Source organism: Lemur catta, chromosome 1, assembly GCF_020740605.2.
Source record: "Lemur catta isolate mLemCat1 chromosome 1, mLemCat1.pri, whole genome shotgun sequence".
Taxonomy (NCBI): Eukaryota; Metazoa; Chordata; class Mammalia; order Primates; family Lemuridae; genus Lemur; species Lemur catta.
This window is the reverse complement of record NC_059128.1, coordinates 28,739,679-28,763,703: the sequence shown is the minus strand read 5'-3', so window position 1 is coordinate 28,763,703 and position 24,025 is coordinate 28,739,679. Positions and strand designations below refer to the sequence as shown.

The 24,025-nt window shown below is 36.4% G+C and overlaps 1 protein-coding gene across 2 annotated transcripts; it reads right to left on the bottom strand.

The window, feature by feature from the left end:
• Nucleotides 1-7,756: 7,756 nt before the first annotated feature.
• On the bottom strand, nt 7,757-23,832 carry MED6 (mediator complex subunit 6). Of its 2 annotated transcripts, none has more exons than XM_045564736.1 (8): nt 23,750-23,832; nt 19,437-19,596; nt 18,141-18,241; nt 16,245-16,327; nt 15,822-15,930; nt 14,317-14,432; nt 8,779-8,806; nt 7,757-8,170 (listed from the first exon to the last, which is right to left on the bottom strand). In XM_045564736.1, the coding sequence occupies exons 1-8, from the start codon at nt 23,769-23,771 to the stop codon at nt 8,040-8,042; spliced, it is 750 nt and encodes a 249-aa protein (XP_045420692.1). In that variant the 5' UTR covers nt 23,772-23,832; the 3' UTR covers nt 7,757-8,039. The 2 variants fall into 2 exon arrangements, with proteins under 2 accessions (XP_045420692.1, XP_045420702.1); XM_045564746.1 differs by having other exon boundaries at nt 18,150-18,241.
• Between the last annotated feature and the right edge of the window lie 193 nt (nt 23,833-24,025).

Genomic DNA, 24,025 nt, shown 5'->3' with positions numbered 1-24,025 from the left:
GAAACTAAAACACTGCCACCCTATAAAACAGAGAGACAGGCTCATTGAGAGAATAAAGATCATCTTACCTAAAACAGAAGTTGCTGGAGCCACTAACTGACAGAAACACTTCAATGGTAACCTCAATAAATTGTTGAAAGCTAAGTATAAACTAGCTTGAGAGTTAAAAATGCCTGTCTATAGAAGCCCTTACATTTTCATGGGTTTTACTTCCTGGATCCCCACCAGGGTCTAATGGTAAAGATCAGAGAAAAATCTTCCTATGTTTGGCAAGGAGTGGAAAAGTGCCCATTTTGAAATACGATGATGAGAACAGTAACCATTTTGAAATACACCGTGAGTGTCTCTAAAACAAAGACCTTTCCAGCAAGGAAAAAAATTTCACCAGAGCATCATCCAATTTTAGGAAGGGGAAGTACCCAACTCCAGCCCCTTTTAGCCTTCCTATCTCATCTAAAGGAGGGGGAAAAAAAACTCAGAAGCATCTGTGAAGGTCACTTTCCAGGGACACAGACGCAATAACAGACTGAGGACATAATCATAACATTAAAGAATGCTTCTCATTCCCCCACAGCTTACTTTCACATCCAAAGGGCTCCCATATCATAAGGGGATTACAGGAGAAAGAATCGCAAGACTCAGACGCTTTTCAAGGACTTTCGAGGGAAACCCAAACAACACAGGAGACAAAAAGGACACCAAAGGAAATGGAAACTTCTGACATCTCAAACTACATGAAACAGTAATCGCAGCCTAACTCCTACCCACATAAACACTAAAGACCTATTTACCTCAGTTCCTGTTACTGAAAGCTTGGCCACTTATCTATGAGGCCGAATCAGAAGAACGAGGACAAGTGGTTTGAAGGTAAGGAAAGAGAAGTTTTATTACTTTGCTGGCAAAGGAGGAAGGAGACTCCTGTCTGAAATGCCATCATCCTAATAATAATCAGAAATATAGAGCTGATAAAGGGTGGCCATTCAGCTTCACGCAATTGCTGTTCAATTACATCTGATGATTCTGATCTGCCCCATCTCCACTGAAGACAGTCCGGTGACCTCCGCCTGGGAACTCCCTTTACCGGGTCTGTGCTGTGCCATATCCTGTTGCACAAATAACAAAAAACTTACCCTACCCTTCTGAATCACTGGCCTGAGGCAGGGATGCAGACTGTAGTTCTCAAAAAGGAGTGGAGGATGTTTTAAGGGGACAGAAAATATTTTTGGCATTTTTTCAGGCCATTCCCTCTGTTATACTCCTATTACCCAAAACATCATGTCTGCCTTTCAACAAAAAATTAAAAGACATGCCCAAAGGCAAGAAAAAACAGTCTGAAAAGATAAAGCAAGCATTTGAATCAGACTCAGATATAACAGAGATTTTGGAATTAACAGAATGAGAATTTAAAATACTACGACAAATATAATAAGGGCTCTAATATAAAAAGTGGACAGCATGTAAGAAGAGATGAATAATATAAGCAGAAAGATTAAAAACTCTAAGAAGCAAAAGGAAATGCTGGAAATTAAAAATACTGTAACAGACAAAAAATATTTTGATGAACTCATCAGTAGAGTGAACATTTCCCTTCCCCTCACACCTTACCACCACAACACTATAGGCCTATTTAGCACAGTTCCTTTTACCCAGTATATCACAGCTGAATGAATACAAAAAATTGTAAGGCATACTAAAGGCAAAAACACACTTTGAAGGGACAGCAAGTACTAGAACAAGACTCAGATTTGGGAGAGACGTTGGAATTAGACTAGGAATTTAAAATAAATACAATTATGTTTCTTACTGTGATTGTGGTGGCAGTTTCATAAGAATATGCATATATCCAAACTCATAAATTTATATTCATCAAATATATGCAGTTTATTCTGTATCAATTACACTTCAATCAAGCTATTTAAAAAATAAAACAATTATGAATATGCTAAGGGTGTTAATGGAAAAAGTAAACAAAGTACAAGAATAAATGGGCAATATAAGCAGAGAGATGGAAATTCTAAGAAAGAATCCAAAAGAAATGCTAGAAATCAAAAAGACTGTTACAGAAATAAAAAATGTCTTTGATAGGATCATTAGTGGACTAAACATGGCTGAGAAAAGAATTAGTAAGCTCAAGCATATATCAATAGGAGCTCCCAAAACTGAAAGAGCAAAGAAAAAAAAAAAAAAAACTTAAAAAAAGAACAAAATAGAAGGAATACACCTCAATATAATAAAAGCTATATATGACAGACCCACAGCTAGTCTTATACTAAATAGGGAAAAACTGAAAGCCTTGCCTGTAAGATATGGAACAAGACAAGGATGCCTACTTCACCACTGTTATTCAACATAGTACTGGAAGTTCTACCTAAAGCAATCAGACAAGAGACAGAAAGAAAGGGCATCCAAATTGGAAAGCAAGAAGTCAAACTACCCTTATTTGCAGATGACATGATCTTATATTTAGAGAAACCTAAAGATGCCATCAAAAAACTATTAGAACCAATAAATAAATTCAGTAAAGTTGCAGGATAAAAATCAACATACAAAAATCAGTAGCATTTCTATACCACAACAGCAACAATCTGAAAAAGAAACCAAGAAAGTAATCTCATTTACAATAGCTTCAAAAATATAAAATACCTAGGAATAAACTTAACCAAAAAAGTGAAAGATCTCTGTAATGAAAATTATAAAACACTGATGAAAGACATTGAAGGAGACACCAAAAAATGGAAAGATAGTCCATGTTTATGGATTGGAAGAATCAATATTGCTAAAATGTTCATACTACCCAAAGCAATCTACAGATCCAGCATAATCCCCATCAAAATATCAATGACATTCTTCATAGAAATAGAAAAAAATAATCCTAAAATTTATATGGAACCACAAAAGAACCATAATAGCCAAAGCCATCCTAAGCATAAAGAACAAAACTGCAGAAATCACATTATCTGACTTCAAATTATACCACAGAGCTGTAATAACCAAAACAGCACGGTACTGGCATAAAAACAGACACATAGACCAATGGAACAAAATAGAGAACACAGAAACAAATCCACACATCTATAGTCAACTGATTTTTGAGATAGGTGCCAAGAACACACAATGTGGAAAAGACAATATCTTCAATAAACAGTGCTGGTAAAACTGCATAACCATATGCAGAAGAATGAAGCTAGACTCCTATCTCTCGCCAAATACAAAAATCAAATCAAAATGGATTAAATACTTAAATTTAAAACCCGAAACTATGAAACTACTAAAAGAAAACTTTGTGGAAACACTCTAGAACATTCGATCCTTCTATTTTTTTTAATTAATTAATTTATTTTTTAAAGGAATATCAGAAAAAATTTATTTCTCTAGTACTTATAAATAATGGGCATGTGATACATGTTCTTAATTCCAACAGTTACAGAGTACTTATTCTGGATTACAAACTTATTTGAAAAGTTAATAAAGAAGACAAGGAGTAATAATTAGGTCTTATCAGACTTAATATATTTATAAAAGATTTAGACATACATTTATGGTAAAACATATATAATTGTTTTATCTTCTTAATAAAGTTTTCCATTATTATTTATTCATGAAGTTTATTTTCAGATCAAAACATCCAAGTCTGGATATGAATATCTGGATATGTTCTATATTGACTTAGAATGCAGATACGAAAGTAAAAAAAATAATAATTTATTTATTTTTTTATTCCACTTACTCAGACACATTGGCATCAATCCTTTTAATAAAGGAATTTGTTCTGTGAAGTTTGGATTTGGTCAAGGGGCCACACTTGGGGATCTGGAGGGCCACATTTGGCCTTGAGGCTGCAGGTTCTCCACCCCTGGGTGGGCAATGATTTCTTGAGGAATACTTTAAGTATAGATAACCAAAACAAAAATGGACAAATGGGATCACATCAAGCTAAAAAGCTTCTGCACAGTAAAGGAAACAATCAACAAAGTGAAGCAACAATCCACAGAATGGAAGAAAATATTTTCAAACTACCCATCTCACAAGGAATCTAGAATATATAAGGAGCTCAAACAATTCAATAAGAAAAAAATCAAATAATCCAATGAAAAATGGGCAAAAGATCTGAACAGACATTTCTCAAAAGCCAACAGGTATATGAAAAAATGCTCAACATCATTAGTCATCAGAGAAATATAAATCAAAACTACAAAAAAAGAATCTAAACTACAATGGGATATCATCTCACCTCAGTTAAAATGGCTTTTATCCAAAAGACAGGCAATAATGAATGCTGGAGAGGATGTGGAGAAAGAAGAATGTTTGGTGGGAATGTAAATTTATGGAACCACTGTGGAGAACAGTATGGAGGTCCCTCAAAAAACTAACAATGGAACTATCATATGACCCAGCTGTTAGGGTATCCATCCTCCAGACGGTGCACATCACACTCATTATGTATGTATGCACCCATCCCCTCCCCGCCATCTGCCCGACACCCCTATATACACTGAGATTATGAAGATAATTCTCCTATGTTATAGGTGCTTTATCATTTTACATTTCATGTTCAAAACTATAGTCCATTTGGCTGAGATTGACCTAGAGATCAGTGTAGGGAGAACTGACATTAGATAATACTGAGTCTTCAGAATCACAAACTTGATATGTTTCTCCATTTATTTAGGTTTTCTTTAATTAAAGCTTTGCATTTTCACAATACAGTTCTCGTACATGTTATTAAACTTATCTGTAAGTATAACATGTTTTTTGATGCTCTTGTGAAAGTTAAAAAATTTTTAGGATATTCATAAAATTTCATGTTAGAAATTCATAAAAATGTAATATTCATAAAAGCAATATTTTTATGCAATCTTTTATTTCAGCATGTTATGGAGGTACAAAAGTTTAGGTTATGTATATTGCCCTTGCCGCCCCCCTCCCACCCAAGTCAGAGCTTCAAGTGTGTCCATCCTCCAGATGGTGCACATCACACTCATTATGTATGTATGCACCCATCCCCTCCCCCCCATCTGCCCGACACCCAGTTAATGTTATTCCTATATGTGCACTTAGGTGTTCACCAGTGAAACCAGTTTGATGGTGAGTACATGTGGTGTTTATTTTTCCATTCTTGGTATACTTCACTTAGTAGAATGGGTTCCAGCTCTATCCAGGAAAATACAAGAGGTGCTATATCATCATTGTTTATCAAAAAGTGGGCAAAGGACATGAACAGAAACTTTTCGAAAAAAGACAGAACAATGGCTAATAAACATGAAAAAATGCTCAACATCTCTAATCATCAGGGAAATGCAAATCAAAACCACAGTGAGATATCACTTATCTCCAGTGAAAATGGCCTTTATCAAAAAATCCCAAAACAATAAATGTTGGCATGGATGCAGAGAGACAGGAACACTCATACACTGCTGGTGGGACTGCAAACTAGTGCAACCTCTGTGGAAAGCAATATGGATATACCTTAAACAGATACAAGTAAAAGCAATTTTTAATAATAGCCCCAAACTACAAACAATCCAAAGGTCCATCACCATTATAATGGATTCAAAAATTGTAATATATTTATGCAATAGAATACTGCACAAAAATTAAAATAACTACAATAACATGAAACAACTTTGATGAACTTCGTAAGCACAATATTGAGCAAAAGAAGCCATACAAGAAATGACATAGGGAAAAGGATTCCCTAGAAGGAATAGGGATCCTTAATTTAAAGAAATGGCTGCCTCCAGGGTTGAGATGAACCTGGAATATTTTGGTGCTGCTAAAGAGCAAAGAAAACACTCAATGAATGGTGGGGTCACATGAAAAGAACACAGGAATCAGCTTGAAGGGGCTCCCATTGGCTCAATCCAGGACAATTTGAGCACCAATATGATGACAGTAAAGAAATACAAACCATTGAATAAAATAAGAACCCAGGAGTCCACAATGATATAAATAAATAAGTGGGGAACAAATGAAAGTGCTTTATAGCAGAAAGCCAACTAATAAATACAAAAAGAATGATGGGGTTAGAAAATCACCATTTGGCAAACATCACCTTAATAAATGATTCAGGCAAGAATTATCAATGGAGACTAGTGGGTAAAAGTCTGAGGAATAACAGGATCCTCACAGAGCCTCAAAATGTTTCCCTACAATATAACTTACGAAAGGAAAAATAACTTTACAGTGTAGTAACCTCACCAACACTACCTTAATTAAGTGATCAACATTAACATCACTAGAAATGGAGCAAACTGACAGCATGTGTCTGCATATGCATCTTTTCTATGGCATTCCTGACAAAAATGCATGAGTTTAATCATGAGAATACATTAAACAAACCCAAATTGAGAGACATTCAACAAAATAAATGGCCTGAGCTCTTGAAATACCAAGGTCATGAAAAATAAGGAATATCAAAGAACTGTTCCAGATTAAATGAGACTAAAGAAACAAAACGACTAAATCCAACCCATAATTCAGGATTTCCTTTTGCTGTAGATGACATTATTGGCACCACTGGTGAGATATGAATAAGGTATACAGGTTAGATAATGAATAGTATTAGTTTAACTGATAATTGTACTGTGACCACATAAGAGAATGTCCCTGATTTTAGGAAATGCACACTAAAGTACTTAGGAGATGGACATCATGACAGCAACTGACTCTCAGTACAAAAATAAAAGGGGACTGTATGTATGTGTATTATAAACATATTCAGAGAGACAGAGAGAGAGAGAGAAACAGCAAGTAACAGCAAGAGTTAGAGATAGGGAGAAAGAGAGAAAGAAAGAAAACAAAGAATAAAATATGGGAAAAACGTTCATATTAATACATGGGGAATTAGGATAAACGGTTTATGTAGGAATTCTTTGTACTATCTTACAACTTTTCTGTACACCCGAAATTACATCAAAAAGTTAAAACAATGATCTCTTTACAGAAAACAATTACCTCATTACAGAAAATCAGACATTTCATAAAAGTAGAAAAGATAGATGAGATATTGTTCAACCACTTTAAATAATAAAACACTACTTTTGCTACTTATTTAGCACTAAAAATATAAATGGCAATACTTAGTGGTAGCAATTCCAGAAAACCTGGTATGTACTTTCATACTCTGCTGTTTGAGTGATAACTAGTCCAAACCTTTTTAAGAAAAACAACTTGGCAATACAGACTAAGAAAAATAAAAATGTAGAGACTCTAGTGATTCTATTTTTGGAACTCTATCCTAAGGAAATAAATACTAAATATTGAAAATGCATTACATACAAATGTAATCACTGTAGCCATTTTTAAAATAATGCAAATTGGGAAAAATCCATATATAATACAGGAAGAATTCATAAAAACTAAGATATAATCATAGGAATTATTCAGTCACTAAAATACATGGTCTATAAAAACTAAGTAAACATGAGAAAAAACTTACAACAGATATAGCAGTATGATAAAGTGAAACTGTATGAACAGAATAATTACAAACTATGGTTTTAAAAGTATCTAAAAACAAAAAAAGACTAAAAGAAAATTCACAAAACTGTTACAGTATTTGTAGGATGATGGTATTGGTGAGAGAGGTTTTTCCTTTTCTTCCTGTTCCAAAATGTCAGTAACTATTTATTATTTTAATACTTGAGGTATCTAACTAATGAAAGGAAATACTCAGTTACTACTTTAATATTAATCCTTTTTGTCTTCAAAGTGCATGTGAAAAATTTCAGAGAAAGCAATAAGGGGGAAAAAGTCATGATGAAGCAATATGTACAAATGCCTTTATTTTGTTTTTAAACATATATACCAGTACACATGAGTGGGTAGGCTGTTCAAGTCCACGGAAAGGTTACAAAAGATACAGAAGAAATAGTCACATAAAAAGCATGATGGGAATAATACCATTTCTGAAAGAATAAGCAAATTTCATACAAATGAGAGGGTTCTGACAAAGTACTTTAAAGCTCAAGACCCTGCCACGGTACTGAGGTATAATAGCTGAGGTGAGGAGTATTGCAGGCTTCTCTTTTGTCCAATATTCACTGAAGTCTCATCCGTTTCTCAGGGGGACCTTTAACGCTCACTGTCTGTTGAACATTCTTTGTGGTCTCCTTCTCCTCAGATTTTACAGTTTCTGGTATAGGTTCTGCCTCTTTCTTTGTTTGATCCACTAGACATCAAAAGCAGATTTTTTTTTTTGTGGAGGATGAGGGGATGATTATTAATATGAACGGTTCACTCTTTCAAATTCATTTTTAACTGCTAGTCTCAAGTCCTAAATTTAGTTGTTTCAGGCAGATATATACAAGAATGCAGCTATAAACCTAACAACCTGATAACTCAAGGAACCTAGTGATACTAGACAAAAACCACATGGCATTAAAATAAGACATTATGTATAAGCAAGATATATCATTATTCTAACTCAGTTACATGGATAGTTCAATACTTGTTTTCATTGATTTAACAGATGACCGCTTTTCACACCAAGATTTGAACCAAAACCTCAAATCACCTGGCTTCTTCACACCTCAATACCCACTCTTTCCACCCCAATTCATCTTTTAAATACCAAGCTCACTACCACAAAGGCATCATCTGTTGACAATTCAGCAGATCTCAGAGGTTAAGAGTGACAAACTACAATAAGAGAGTCTAGGACAAAATGACCATAGCTCATCTCACATACCATAGTTGTTACTGAGTTTCAGGCTGTTTGGTCTTATTTCAAGTTTAATAGAAATGTTAGTAAGAATAATAGTAATAGATGAATCATACCTGGGACTGGCTTTTCTCCAGACTTTTGCTATAATTTTTTGTAAAAGGGAGGAAGGGGAGAAAGAAGAGAAAAGGAGAACACAGGTCAGGTTAGCAAAGTTTTCTTCTTCATTTCATAATTCTTAATAAAATGAAACCATTCAAATTACATTATTAATGACTTCATGAAGAAAAACTACTATTCATGTACCCCAAAAAGTAAATTTATCATTTTCTACTTCTTTTTCCCATTCCAGAAAAGACACAAATCTAAAATTAGAACAAAATAGTCAACCATAAAAACCCCCGAACATCTAACAAAGCCTTTTGCCTCCACACTCAGGCTACAAGGCTTTATAAAAAGTAGTTAAACAAAATCCAATGGGAGGAAATAATGGAGTCTTTCAATACTGCAGAGGCTTATTTGCTTAGGTGATACGAATTAGGAGAAAGGAGATTAAAGTTTGACTTTTAAAGTTGATAGGCATGGGAACTAAGGAGAGAAAAGAGACTTCTGATGAGTGTATTATTAAAAATCAAACCACAGGAAAAGTGATACGGGCATTAGAGACCAGAAACAAGGTCAGGTCCTCCATTCTGTACAGCAATTCTTTTATTTGATTGTGCCCTGTCATCTCCTTTGTCCCATTACCCAAGTTAAATGCTATCAAACATCCTCTTCTTCCTCCTCATGGCTCACAACCTATTCCTCACTCTCATCTGATAACACTCTGCCTCCCACTTAAAAAACAAAATAAAACCAAACAACAAAAAAACAGTATGCCAACACCACCCATTTCCCTCCCATCTACCTTCAAACTTATACCTTTATGTACATGCACACACACACAAATATATACACACACATATATTAATATTTAAAATAACTTATTACATCCCTATCACCTCAGAAGAAAAAAGTAATCTCTTCATTTCTAAGGTTAATGCCTCCATCTGCTTTCTGAATTTCTTTCTGGATTAATATGCCCTCCCTAAGTTTTCTTACCTATTCCCATGACTAAAGACTACAAAATTTTCTGATCTCGCCATGTTCCAGATTCATACTGCCAACTGCTTACTAGACTACTCCAATTGCAAGTCCTGGGCACCTTTACACTTAACAAGACCAAATCTGAGCTCCATATTATTGTCCACTATGCATAAAAATGTTAACATAGAAGGCCTGAGGCTGCGATCCTTAGAAAGGCCTGCTTGCAAGGTTGGCTCCTGGCGTCTACAAACTTAGATTTTGGGAGCATTCCTACCATTCCCTAAAAGATAATGGTGGCTCACTGTGCCTAGACTGTACAAACAATGTGGTTTACACTGAATACCTGCTTTCCTTCAGGGATTGTGGAATTTTGGTATGTGCTTGATAAAGGGTACCTGCATGAGGAAACCCTCCACCTCCTCCACCCCCCAAAAAAACCTTGGGCACTGAGTCACTAATGGATTTCCCTGGGCAGAAATATCATACACATATTGCTGCATTTTCACCGAGAGTAGAGTGCACTCTGTGTAACCACTCATGGGAAGGAGAAAGTATAAGGAAGCCAGAGGAGTCCAGACTCCACTGTGTCTTTTTCCCTTATGATCTGGCTGTACATCCTTACCTATATTACAGTAATAAATCTTAGCCATGAGTACAACTACATGCCAAGTCCTGTGAGTCCTTCCAGCAAATCTCCAAACATGGGAGTGGTCATGAGAACCCCCCCTAAAAAGCCAAGTATCACATTATCTTGTGAATATATCAGGACTTACAACATGCCCAAAGTAATTCGGAGGGAACAAATAATTTTTCTTTAAAACAGGAGAGGAAATGTATAGAGTAACATCAAGGGGAGTGAAAAAATTTGAAAAAGGGAATTTTTATACTGCTAGCACTGAACCATTTGAACTATATTGGACAATGAATTATATTTGGACATTGGAATAATGTCATTATCTACCCAACATACACTGTCTAATCTTTTCTACTAAATATTGTCAGAGACTAATAGGATGTAGTTTGAGATAAGGATATAGAATGGGGGTGCCTTTCTGACCAAATTTAATCAGGTGGCCTTGGTTTAGATAACCCTAGCTGAAGTAATATCCTATGATATTCTAGCAGCTTCTAAAAACAGCACTGAAAAGACATTCACCATAAAAAGGCTCTGAGGGCCTAAATTCCCATCACATCGGTATTAGTGTAACTTCCAGTAGTAACAAGAATTAAAATATGGAAAAAGGAGATTCAAAGAAGCAGGCAAGACTTTTCTAATATTCTCCTGAGCATTCCCCTAAAGGGGCAACATCCCTAGGAACCACCAGCCCAACTGTTAAATACAACAGATAAGTAGGAATAAGTACTGAGTTACAAATGTTTCCAGAAGACTGAAACCTGACAGGTTAATATGAGCTAAGACTGGTTCTGGGAGAGTTTAAGTAGACTATTTTCTTCTCTAGGTTTGAAGAGGATGGTTTTTGGTAGGAAAAGCAAAAAAATTATTAATAGTTCTAGAGAAAGCCATCTTTCTCCTAGTTCTGTTACACAGAACTGGAAACACTTTTGGGAGCTGTCCTTTGGCTCTTGCAAGAAGAAATATGAGGTTCAGAAATACGACAACTTGAGTGTAACTATGGTGTTAAAAGAAATGTGGGGTTCAGGAACATAACAACTTAAGTGTGACTGTGGCTAAACCTATCAAAGAAAAATGTAAAAAAAACACACTGAAATAGGCCGGGCGTGGTGGCTCACGCCTGTAATCCTAGCACTCTGGGAGGCCGAGGCAGGTGGATCGCTAGAGGTCAGGAGTTCGAGACCAGTCTCAGCAAGAGCGAGACCCTGTCTCTACTAAAAATAGAAAGAAATTATCTGGCCAACTAAAAATATATATTGAAAAAATTAGTCGGGCATGGTGGTGCATGGCTGTAGTCCCAGCTACTCAGGAGGCTGAGGCAGTAGGATCCCTTGAGCCCAGGAGTTTGAGGTTGCTGTGAGCTAGGCTGACGCCATGGCACTCTAGCCGGGCAACAGAGTGAGACTCTGTCTCAAAAAAAAAAAAAAAACACACTGAAATGATATGAAGTCTGAAGACTGCTTAAAAATAACCAGAAAGAAGTAGAAGGAGAGATAAAATAACATTGGCCATGTTTGATAATTGTTGAAGTAAGGTGATAGATACATGCGGGTTTCATTTTTAATTATTCTCTCTACTTCATTTTTAAATTACCACAGTTTTCCATAAGGTAAGAGTCAAGAAAGTCTTTGGGCTTTCTAATATGTCTAGCCTAGCTCACCAGGATAGGACAGCACATAGGATTCAAGGCAGGACCCCTAGCCAGGAAAAAGGGAGTGGTCATTCACGAAAGTACCACAGAACCCAAATACAGCAGTTAGCTACCAAATGTTCTGAAGGTTGGTCGATGAAAACAGAACCCCTAACAACTATAGTTCAACCAAAATCTGTTTCTTTTCCCATATTCTGAATTTTGGTTAACGATCAACACCTAAGTCTAATTCTTGGCCTGAAACCCCAGAATCACACTTAATGCCAATCTCTCCAAATTCAACCACCAAATTTAGGCAATCCTAACTCTGAAATATCTCTTGGATCTGTCTCCTCTCTATCTTATTGCCACTATATTAATTTGGGCTTTCCACAATCTAAGTTCCCTGACTCCAAACTTCATAGTTTCCTAAGCATCCTCCCTATACTGTTATTAGTTATCTTCCTAAACCATAAAACTGACATTAGTTCCCTGCAACTGCTTTTAAACATCTAATGAAGCCTTACTGCCATCAGCAATAATTCTCGGCTAGTCACTTAAAGATGAGGTAGAGGCTATTTTGGTGAGAATACACTCGGTCAAAATACATACTTGAAAAAGAATATACAAAATTTGCCACTGCTTTGGTTTATCCTTAGTGGCGATAGCTATTGTTTTAAAACTTCAAATAACTTTGAATGCATCTGTTATATCTAACCCTGTTTTATCTACGGGAGTGGTAATGGATTGTAAATTTAAAATAGTGAAGAAACACTGGCCTACAGGAGTAAACTCAAACTCATTTGCATAGCATATAAAATCCTTCTCAATCTGATCTTAATCTACCTTGTAAGTCTCATCTTCCATTACTCTTCCCTCCACAAATCCTCAGAATATTCTGTGGTTTAACTCTTTCATGTTTTTGGTTTTGCCATGTTCTATTACCATTTTTTGATCAGCACTGTTCAAAAGGAATTTAGCCACAAATGCAAACTATATATGAAATTTAAAAAATTTTAGTCACACTTCTGAAAAGAGACAAATTTTATTATATTTAACCAAATACATCTAAAATATTGTTTCAAAATATAATCAATATTTTTAAATTATTAAGGAGATATCTTATATACATTCTTTCTTGTACAAGTCTTTGAAATCCAGTATGTATTTTACACTTACACCATAACTCAATCTGGACTCACTGCATTAAATGTTCAATAGTCACATGTGCCTAGGGGCTACTGCACTGGACAGCACAGTATGTACTATGTACTCACCGAATGAATCAATCACACCTAACCTCTTACATTCTGTAGGAACTACAGTAGTTATGCATCATCCTACACACAGCTGTAATTCATTTATTTACTCATTCATTCATTCACTCAACAGACACTGTTCCATATTCAAGCACAATTCATGAGATTTCTCTAAATGCACTTTCCAGTCCTGCATTCCCACTTGTGTCCTTTGCTCCCTTCACCACCACATCAGCATTCCAATAGCACATATTTCTCACTACAATAGAGTCAGGGAAGGTGGAAGGGGGAGGCCTGTTCTAAAGTCATCTCAAGGTGTGAAAGGTCTTATTTAATTTGAAACTACCATTGAAAATCTCTTAAATATCTCCTAAGAAAAACAGTAAATATAATCTTACATAGCCCTGTAAAGGTCCATAAGAACTAAGACTAGCCATAAGAGCAGCATATTCATATATTCCATCTCCTATCTACTTCACTTCAAAAGCTTAATAGAATGGCAGGTGGTTTGCTATTGTTGTTGGAAATCCCCCAGCCCCTCCAAATCATACAGTGGAATTCATATAACATAACCCCAATATGATATAACTCTATTATTAGTCCTGCCTCCTCTGTTAATTATGCCAACACCACCTCAAATGTTCCATTCTTTTTGTTACACACGTTTTAACTATACTATCATTTAAAGAGCTTAGATATTTACAATATCAGTCCAGAAGGCAGCAAATAGAGCATGAGTTTCATATTCCAGTTTTGTCATCACCTATGACACTTTCACTAACCTTTTGAATGAGAGTATTATCTACATGCAGTCCTCATAGTTTGTGAAGATTCAGTAAGGAACACAGAACAGTGTTCATTCCATTCCCTTTACCCATTTCCTCCACCAAGTCTTTCAGAACTTTTCCTTTGATTCAGAGATCATTTTTTAACTAATGAAGAAAACCAATACTTTTAGGTCACAACTGAAACCATTCTCCGTTAAAAATAAATATATGTCAGGAAAAAGCGTCAAATCAAAATTAACCACACACATTCTCATTACCTGCACAAATCTGGGTGGAAACTTTTGTCTGAGGTCTACGAGTAAAGCATCCACACGTTGTCTCTGAAAAATAGAGCTTGGTTCTTCTTTCCTTTTGGCTTTAGGTTTAACTTTATCTATTAAAATATGAAGCCGAAATCAAAACATTGCCTAGTTTTCTGTCTTATATTTTATAAATCTCTATCTACCATGAACATAGCCAAATTTCCTTATTTGGCTGCTATACTGAAGATAATTCCCCAAATAAGCTAAACAGCATATATAAAGAAGTGTTCTAACTCCCCCTCTTAACTGAAGTTAAATGTTAACATTTAAAAAGCTGATATATATGTCTTTTAAAGATACTTCAGTTTTGGTACGTAAGCATAAAGAGACATAAGAGTTTTAAAGCTAAAGTTTTTCATAATTACCATAATCACAATCTAACTTATTGGTTTAGAAATTACCTTTTGTATACTTTAAATGTATTAAATAGTCTTTTTCCCCAAAACCTACTAGGAGCAAATGGAAAATGCAGCTTTCACAAATTCAAGTTACCATGCTCAATTATTAAGACTGTAATTCACTGAAAAACATGACAAAACAGGTCATGAAGACAAGAAAGAAAAGAACCTGAAAGAGAAATTTTGAAGTTAATCACATGTGGAATTTGCCCTTTGGAGGAAGGTATATTGGGGAACTGTCTCTAAATGAAAGGTTCCAGATAAGCATTACTCCAAACATTTCATTAAGGTAGGGGAAAATAAGCTGTCACGCCAATTTTATTCAACTAAGGAAAACTTTCCCTTATCACATATTACTGCCTGCACCTACTATTAAGGATTAATATAACTGTACCTGAAAGAACATTCCACAAGTCTAAATTCTATATAAAGGCTATCTTTCCACCAGTAATTTATTCTGAGCTGCTCATTTCTCAGAGAAGGAAATGTAGGTATACTGTTCCAGACACATTTCTGCAGGTAGTTTTATTGGTAAAATATGGTGAAGACAGTAGTAGATTAACAGCCATGGAAACTTAGGAGACCTCTTACCATGACAGGCAGTAACATGGAAGGATAAGAAAATAGGCATATCATCTGGAGATAGGACTCTAAGAGCAATCCCTCATTTCCTCTATCTTGAAGACTGGAGAATAAACAGGTCCAGATTCCAAGATGACTCAAACAGTTAGGTAAGTAGGTTAGGTAACTCAAACAGTTAGGTAAACATTGCCTTTGTTCATTCCTCATCACTGTTTTTCTTCTTTATGGTCTAAATATTTTAAAACCTTGAATCACCTTAACAAAGATTACCAGTTACCTAACAGATTAAACTTATATCTTTTCCTATGTGAAAGCAATTATTACCACATCTAGTTTCATGAATCGCAGCTGCAAAAAAGTCATCATCCTATGAAAAAGTGAAACACACCTAGAAAACATCAATAGCCATTTTCCTAAAGAAAACAGCTTCATTCTCAGAGGATCAAAAAGTGTTTTAGGAGGGTCTAGAGGTTTACCTACCTTGCTCTTCATGATCTTTGAAGTGCCACCAATACCCTTTGGAAGGATGATATCGACAATATGACATAGCTTCATCAAAAGCTGACTGAATGCCATGCACTGCAGTAAGCTTGTAAAAAGAAAACGACTTCTAAATTTCTCATTAAGTCACCCAAAATTTCCCAAGTACTCACAAAATATTATTATATGCATAGACAGTAATTTCTTATTTTTCAAAACCTAAATTACTATATATAATAATTGGGGCTATGGTATATACTTTGAGCACTGACTTAGCTCATAGTAACTAATGCTCAGGACATTCTAATTGCCAGCACTTTATAGTAACTTACACAAGGCAGAAGAGTTGCTGTTTGATTCTTGGGACCAAGATAGCTCAATTTAAAGTTTTCTTTAGTGTTTAAACAATGTGAAGACACTTACCACTCTGGAGTTTATAACTGATCCCAAGTCTGGTGCCTGATAGATCACTCCAGCAATGATATAGTAATCAGCTAGTGGGATAACTAAAACAATGGTAAAAATATTTATGAATATAGCTATGGACACAAATTGCTAAACAGATTTTCATAAAAAGAACAACTAAAATTTGACATTTTCCCATATTAAACCTTAAGGCAGGGTTTGACAATTTCTGTTTTTGAAAATAAAGTTGTACTAGAAAACAGCCACACACAATCGTTTACATATTATCTATGGTTGCTTTGGCAACAGCTGAATAGTTGTCTTAGAGACTAAGAGGCCCACAAAGCCTAAAGTATCTACTCACTGGCCCTTCACAGAAAAAGTATGCCCACTCTTGCCCTACAGCAGAGCTTCTCAAACTTTAACATGCATCTGAATCACTTACAGATCCTGTTATTAATAAAATCAGATTCTCATTTAGTACGGATAGTACATTTCTAACAAATTCCCAAAAGAGGCCATTGCTGATATCAGTCAACCATATTTGGGGGAGTAAGACCTTAGAGCAAGCCAGACTTGGAGACCAGGGTAAAGATTATCAGATGCACTGAACTTGCCTCTGTGCCCCAGTGCAGAGTCCTAAGGAATAAGACAGCTGCTAGTGAGGCTGGTACCATCTTGTGTAGCTTCTATGCCCTGAATTCTCTCATCATGGAAATCTTATTCCTGGTCTCGCCTTTATTCTGAGGTTTCCTTTTTCTCTGGGCAGAGACTCTAGAGCTTCAATTTTGAAACTAAATTTAAATTCTAGAACCACAACTTTTTTACCAAGCCATTCTCTGAAACCAATACCAGGGTGAGGGCTGTTCCTAAATGTCTTGATGAGGGTGATATCTACCTGAGAGATGTACCTGGGATGATACTATCTGGTTTCTCTACCTTGAATCTTCAGTGTGACTTTGTCCATGGTCCTGGTTTGATGCTAATGTGTCTTCAAGTTCTGGTCATCTCTAGAATAGGTGTCTAGCTCTTTGATTCAAAACCAAATCTGGATTGTTCTACATTCTTCGGTGGTATTTTTAAAGCAAGTTTTTTCATTTAGTAGTATAATCCAAGTAAGGCATTTTGTTGAATGCATCAATAAGGAATTTTAATTGATTCTCTATGACTCTGATAGGACTGCATCTGCCATGTATTTTGTAACAGAATTAACTCAATGGACTGAGATAAGAAGAAAAATTACTTGGGATGCTTGAGGTTCCACTGGAAGCCCAACAACTGTGCTCAAGAGGTAGCTTTGAGTTGAGTGAGTTTCTCTGACTATTAGTGCTTGAAGAGTTGTCCTTGGACATGCTGGAAGAGTCCTGGTGCCTAGGCATACATTAAATGGAACATGGCTTCAAAACACTTCCTAGGTGAGAGTTATGTCTGCTATCCCAGTCTGCCCAGACAATTTGTTCAAACTATGTGATTACAGTGGACACCTGATTTCCTTCTGGGAGTCTGGAATTTTGATGCCTAGACAACCAGTCCTCAATAAAAATCCTGGGCTCAAGTCTCAAATGGACTTCCCTGAACAAACATATCGTACAAACGTGGCTGCGTTTCACTGTTGGATAGAAGACACGGGTCAGTGTGGCCCCTCACAAGAGGGAAAGCACAGGATTCCTACAGACCCCCCGTGATATGTCTTTTTCCATTACTAATCTGGCTGCATACCCTTACTGTGTTGCCATAACAAATCTCAGCCATAAGTACAACCATATGCTGAGCCTGGTTAGTCCTCCTAGCAAAGTACTGAACATGTATGTGATCTTGGGAACCCCAAAAACAGAACTTAACCAAAAAGGGGTGGAAAATCAGGAAGTAACTAAATCATGGTATTTTAAGAAGAAAACAATACCTGAAGTTTACCCATTTTACCTTGAGCAGGGGATTGCCGCTGTTGCTTCCGAATGATAAAAAGAATGGGTTCCTGTGCATGTAAAAGGATGTATTCAACTCCAACCATCTGACTGAAAACAGAACACAGACATCCAGAGATCTATGAATGACCTGCAAACAATTCTCTGACATTCAAATTACTATATAAAAGTTTAGCAACACTGTAAATAGAATTAAAACTGCCTATGTTTGGTATTAAAGTCTACTGAATAAAAATGGTCATTTTCTCAGATAGGCGGTATACAGATAAAGTAAGATTTTGTTTTTTAAACAACAAAATATCTCTACAAAAATTCACCATGAACTTAAATCTGAGTATTTTCAGTCAGGAAAGTACACTGAAGAGTGTGCATGTCAAAAAGGCAATCAAAATACCACGATGCTTCCTGACTGAAAAGATCTATAAATACCTATAGAATATAAAAATAAACATGACCAAACTATAAATTCTACCAAACTAGAAAACATCAAAAACCTTACCCCAACAAATTATTTAAGAACCTCCCTTGACATTTAACTGAAAGAAGAAAAATTACATTAACAGTTGTTTCAGATACTGTTGTAATAAAAATTAGATATAGAGGAGACAATAATTATAGTCGCCTGGTTGAGAATAACAGTTGCATTTGCTAAAATCACTAATGAGACCAACATCTAAACCTTAGTTATATTTTAAATGGACATTATGGGCCGGGCGCGGTGGCTCACGCCTGTAATCCTAGCTCTGGGAGGCCGAGGCGGGTGGATCGCTCGAGGTCAGGAGTTCGAGACCAGCCTGAGCAAGAGTGAGACCCCGTCTCTACCAAAAATAGAAAGAAATTATCTGGCCAACTAAAAAAAAATATATATATATACAAAAAAATTAGCCGGGCATGGTGGCTCATGCCTGTAGTCCCAGCTACTCGGGAGGCTGAGGCAGGAGGATCGCTTAAGCCCAGGAGTCTGAGGTTGCTGTGAGCTAGGCTGACGCCACGGCACTCACTCTAGCCAGGGCAACAAAGTGACACTCTGTCTCAAAAAAATAAATAAATAAAAAATAAAATAAATAAATAAATAAATGGACATTATGAAGTTATACAGAAAAGACTTCCAAGTTACAAGTGACACTAATAATTCCCCTGCTTTTCAAATTTGTACAAACCCAAACAAAACTCCAGTTTTTCTTCCAAAAATTCTACTCTGAGCTTCACAATCCACAGCTTGAAATTAACTATTCATCACAAAATCTCTAGCTGGCAAAGATGCTACCTTCTTAAAATAACTTACTTCAAGTGTTCTAATGTTAGCCTCTGCATTTTGACCACTTCATTATTACATGTCCTATCATAAAAAGGATTACTTCTTTCTGAAAAGTAATCCAGGACACTACCACTGTTCAAAATGGGGATCCAAGAGCTGTCGACCCAAGAGATTCCCAGCAGATTATCTATAGGAAAGAAACAAAATGATAAAGGATTAGAAAAAAAAGAAAAGAATCCCATCCAACAAACATTTATTATGTATCTAATGTAGCAGGCACTATGAATACAACGATAACGTGAATACTAACCTACATATTCTCATGGTATAACAGAAGAGATAAGTATGCAAGAAAGCAATGATAACACAATATAATAACATGCCAAAGAAAACACATGCACAGCCACCAATTTGAGATCTCTCAATTAGGGATAGAGAAGTAAGTTAGGAAGCTATTATTGTAGATAAGATGATAATGACATAAAAATTAAGGGGCAAATGGGAAATAGAATTCCCTTAATTACAGCCACATTGTTTCATATTTTAGAGTAGAATTAAATCTTAAATTTAAAAAAGACATGGTAAATAGAGCTAGATACCTTTAATAAATGACCTTTTATTGTTTATTGGCTGTGATGATGTTTCATACCACTGACTGTACTAAACACCACTAGGTACAAGTCACGAACATCAAAATGTCTATACAATCCTGGTTGAAAAACTTCAATCTCTTCTATACTGTGATTATTTCTGGCATCCTCAAAGTCACAAAGTCAAACCTAATTGAAGGTGACAAGCAGTGAGTGAAATGAATCAAATTGAGAAAAACTAATTACATAAAGGTAAAGTGTACTTTGTGTGTTATAAAATAACGGAGACAAAAAGGTAAAGTATGTTAATAACCAAACAGTACAGACCATTTAGATGGCTCATCATAACTGGATCATGCAACAACCAAATATACAATAGGCCAGGAAATAACATTTTCAGAAGTCAGTCTTTGTAATGAAAAGTAACTAAGGACAATCATAATTTTTGGCTTTAAATACTACAGGCCAATTATTAACAAAGTTTTATTTACAGCAAAACTACTTATATATTTCCTTTTTATTTCCTTAGAAATTACTATATAAAAAAATTTCTAGAAGGATAACTTTGGTTTGTTTTTCACATGGAAATTATGCCTATATGGTGTCACAATCAGTTCTTGAAAAGTGTTACAATATTATAGATTATTTCAGCACAGATACATTACAGAAACAAATAAATATGTAACTATAGATCCTACCTACCAACAATTATGGAGAGTTAACAGATATGGGCATGAAGTGATAGCGATCTGGTGGAAAGCAATGGTAATGCATAGCAAGAAAAGGACATGAGATATTTTTAGGGGGAAAAAAAAACAATTTTTTGAATGACCAGCTACAAATTCAGAGAACTTAGGAATCAACAATTCATTTAGGGAAGTAACGATCATAAATTTGGCTTGGATAGATTGAGTGTAAAAATGGAATCAGACTCTTAGAATTAGAAGGAATCATAAATGTCATCTGCTCCAAGTGGCTGTTCAAGTAAATTCTCCCTATAATTTTCTTCACCAAGCTGTTTCCATTATTACAAATTTCTTTATCAGCAGTTATATCTATCATATTTTCCTCATCCAGTAAACTAGCCTAAAGATGAAAAGTGAGACATGTATGACATGTGAAACCAATGCAATTGCAAATGATACTATTTGCCACTTTTGAACACTGACTTTGTGTCTGGCACTGTTCTAACCATTTCACAGACTATCTCAGAGAGGTTGGTATTATTATTATCACTATTTCACCGATGAAGAATCTGAAGCATGGGAAGGTTAAGTAACTTGTCCAACGTCACACGGCTACTAATGGTGGAGCTGAGATTTGAATCCAGGTAGACCAGCTCTACAGACCACACTCCTCTACACTATGCTAACTCAAAATGAAAATATCCAGTAAAGAGAGATATTCAAAACTTGTGAGAGAAACCAGAGGTCACATCACAAATTTGGAGACCACCTGTAGAACAACGAGTGCTGCCCTAGAGAGAATGTGGTCTTATCAAATACATTTCCTCCTCTCCATTCCTGTTGCCACTATCTTATTTAATCTTTTTCCAAGTGCCACTTGGGCAGCAGCCTCCTTGTGGGGCTCTTTGCCTCCAGGTCTTCTCCCAATCCTATTCAGCCTTAATAACTTTACACTTGCAAAATACAAATCTAATTATATCACTTCTTACTTAAAGAATGGTGGTGCACACTTATTGTCTAGAAGATTAAGGTCCAAATCCTTTATTATGGCATTTCACAATCCAGCTCCATTAGATTCCCACTTTTCTGACCACAATTATCCACCACATAGCAGGATGCCACAAGGAAAAGCACACCAGCAATTTATGGAACTTCAGACAAGTTAATCTCCTCATACCTTAGTTTCCTCACCTACAAAATGGGGATCAATAATAGTATTTACACATTAGATTATATACATAAAATCCTTAGCACATTGTAATAACCCAATAAATTTTCATTATGATAGTGGTGGTGGCTTCTTTCTCTATGTTCTCATAGCAATTTTCACATAATTTTATCATATAACTCAAAAATACAAATGTGTTCCCATTAAATTGTGAGTTTTTAGAGAACTGGGACTGTGTCTTACTCATCAGGAGCTAGCACAAGACCTGGTTCATAATAATCAGCAAATGTTTATTAATGCATAATTAAGGGCCAAAGACAAGTACAGTATGGTTTACTGTTAGTCACTAATTTTTATCAATCCATTTACACAGATTCCTGTATTCAAGGATGTTCATCTAGAAAATGGTTAACAGAAAATGGTTAAGAGTATGGTCTATGGCTATGAAACTGAACATAATTATCTGTCCCACTTGGAGACTACCTGTGACCACAGCCCCATAAAGAAAACACACTACGAAGTCAAGTAGATTCTAACCACTTCTTACCATCTCTGCTGTTACCACTCTAACCCAAGCTACCTCCAAATCTCCATGCATTATAGAAATGGCCTCCTATCTGGTTTCCCTAATTTTACCCTTGCCCTCCCACACTGTTCTCAGGAGCCAAGGTGGTCCTAAAACAAAGTAAGTTAGATCATATCATTCCTCTGGTCAAAACCCTCGAACAGTTCCCCATCTTACTCAGAGGAAAAGCCAAAGACCTTACCATGGCCTACAATACCTCTCTGACCTCCATCTCCTCCCCACGTCCTCTCCTACTCCACCTCCAGCCATATTGGCCTCCCTGCTGTTCCCTTAACACATCAGACACACTCTCATCTTTTCTTCTTTTTACTTTCTTTGGCTTTATTCTGTTGTGCTTTGCCACGATCACAAACAAATCTAAATAGAAACTAAAACATCATCAAAGCTAAATATAATATTTGAAAATAGTCTGATGGACTAAATATTTCCCTTTTTATTCAGTAGCAAGGCAGCATGTTAACATAACGCAAGTATAGCACTCTAATAATCAGCAAGTGAAGAAATTTGGCACCTGAAACTCTCATGTATTATTAAAGACAAATATGAAAAACATGATCCAGACATGAAGATCGCCAATAATTATAAATGAGAATATAACTATAGTAAATATGTTAGATTCCAATTGGGTTAACATAGAAAAAGTCATCGCAAACACTTCCATTTAAAAATGAAGTACTGTATATATTAATACAAACAAAAACAACCCTACATGCCATCCAAGATCAAGGGCAATTAAGGGGTGGCAACACCATATATTTATTCACTGACTGACTCAATAAATATTTCAGCACCTCTGCAGTTCAGCTTTGAAAAAGAAACGACCCCTACCCTTAGCAATCGTTAGCTGTTTGATGGGCTGCTTTATCAACTCAAAGACAAAACTTACAACAGGAAGTCTTAGGGATTCATGCCCAGGGACCTGTGGGGCGCGTTCTCAAGGATTAGGGAAGCTCCATGCAAGCCCGAAGAGATGAATCGACTCAAATCGGCTCATTATCCCACTCCCCTCCCTGCCCAAAGACCATTTCTTCACCTCGATTAATAGCCCCAATATTGCTACAGAAATATGTAGGGCAATATTCCAGGTTTACCCTGAGTTTCTTCCAACCCCTACGCTCCGACGCTTGTAAGACACGCCCCAAGAAAAACTCGGCAACTTTTCTCTAGATTAGAGCCCTGGGTCTCCATACAAAACATTCAAAAGAACTTCAAACACCGCGCAAAAGAACCTGAACCTTCCTACCGCGATCTACAAACTCCCAAACCAGTCCATAGACCATCAAGAAACAATGTTTAGCAGCACAGCGTACCTCGGATATCCACCGCCGCCATAATTCCAAAAGCGTTCGCACGCTCTCCTTCCGGCGCAGAGTAAACGTAACGACCGTGACTACGGAAACTGCCGGTTGAGGATCGTACGGATGGTGAGAAGGGACGTAAAGAGGGAAGGAGGGGGCGGAGTCGGGAGGGAGGTGGGGCGGGGCGAGGAGGTGGGGCGGGGCAGGAGATGGGCGGGGCGAGGAGGTGGGCGGGGCAGGAGATGGGCGGGGCGAGGAGGTGGGCGCGGGGACAGGGCGGGACGCAGA

What these genes read in the sequence shown, in the direction of transcription:
- MED6 (XM_045564736.1), bottom strand. Translation starts at nt 23,771, where the DNA reads ATGGCGGCGGTGGATATCCGAG. An exon ending in GGCGGCGGTGGATATCCGAG is followed by an intron (nt 19,597 to 23,749) that starts GTACGCTGTGCT and finishes TCTTTCCTATAG; the next exon opens with ATAATCTGCTGGGAATCTCT. An exon ending in CTAACATTAGAACACTTGAA is followed by an intron (nt 18,242 to 19,436) that starts GTAAGTTATTTT and finishes TTCTGTTTTCAG; the next exon opens with TCAGATGGTTGGAGTTGAAT.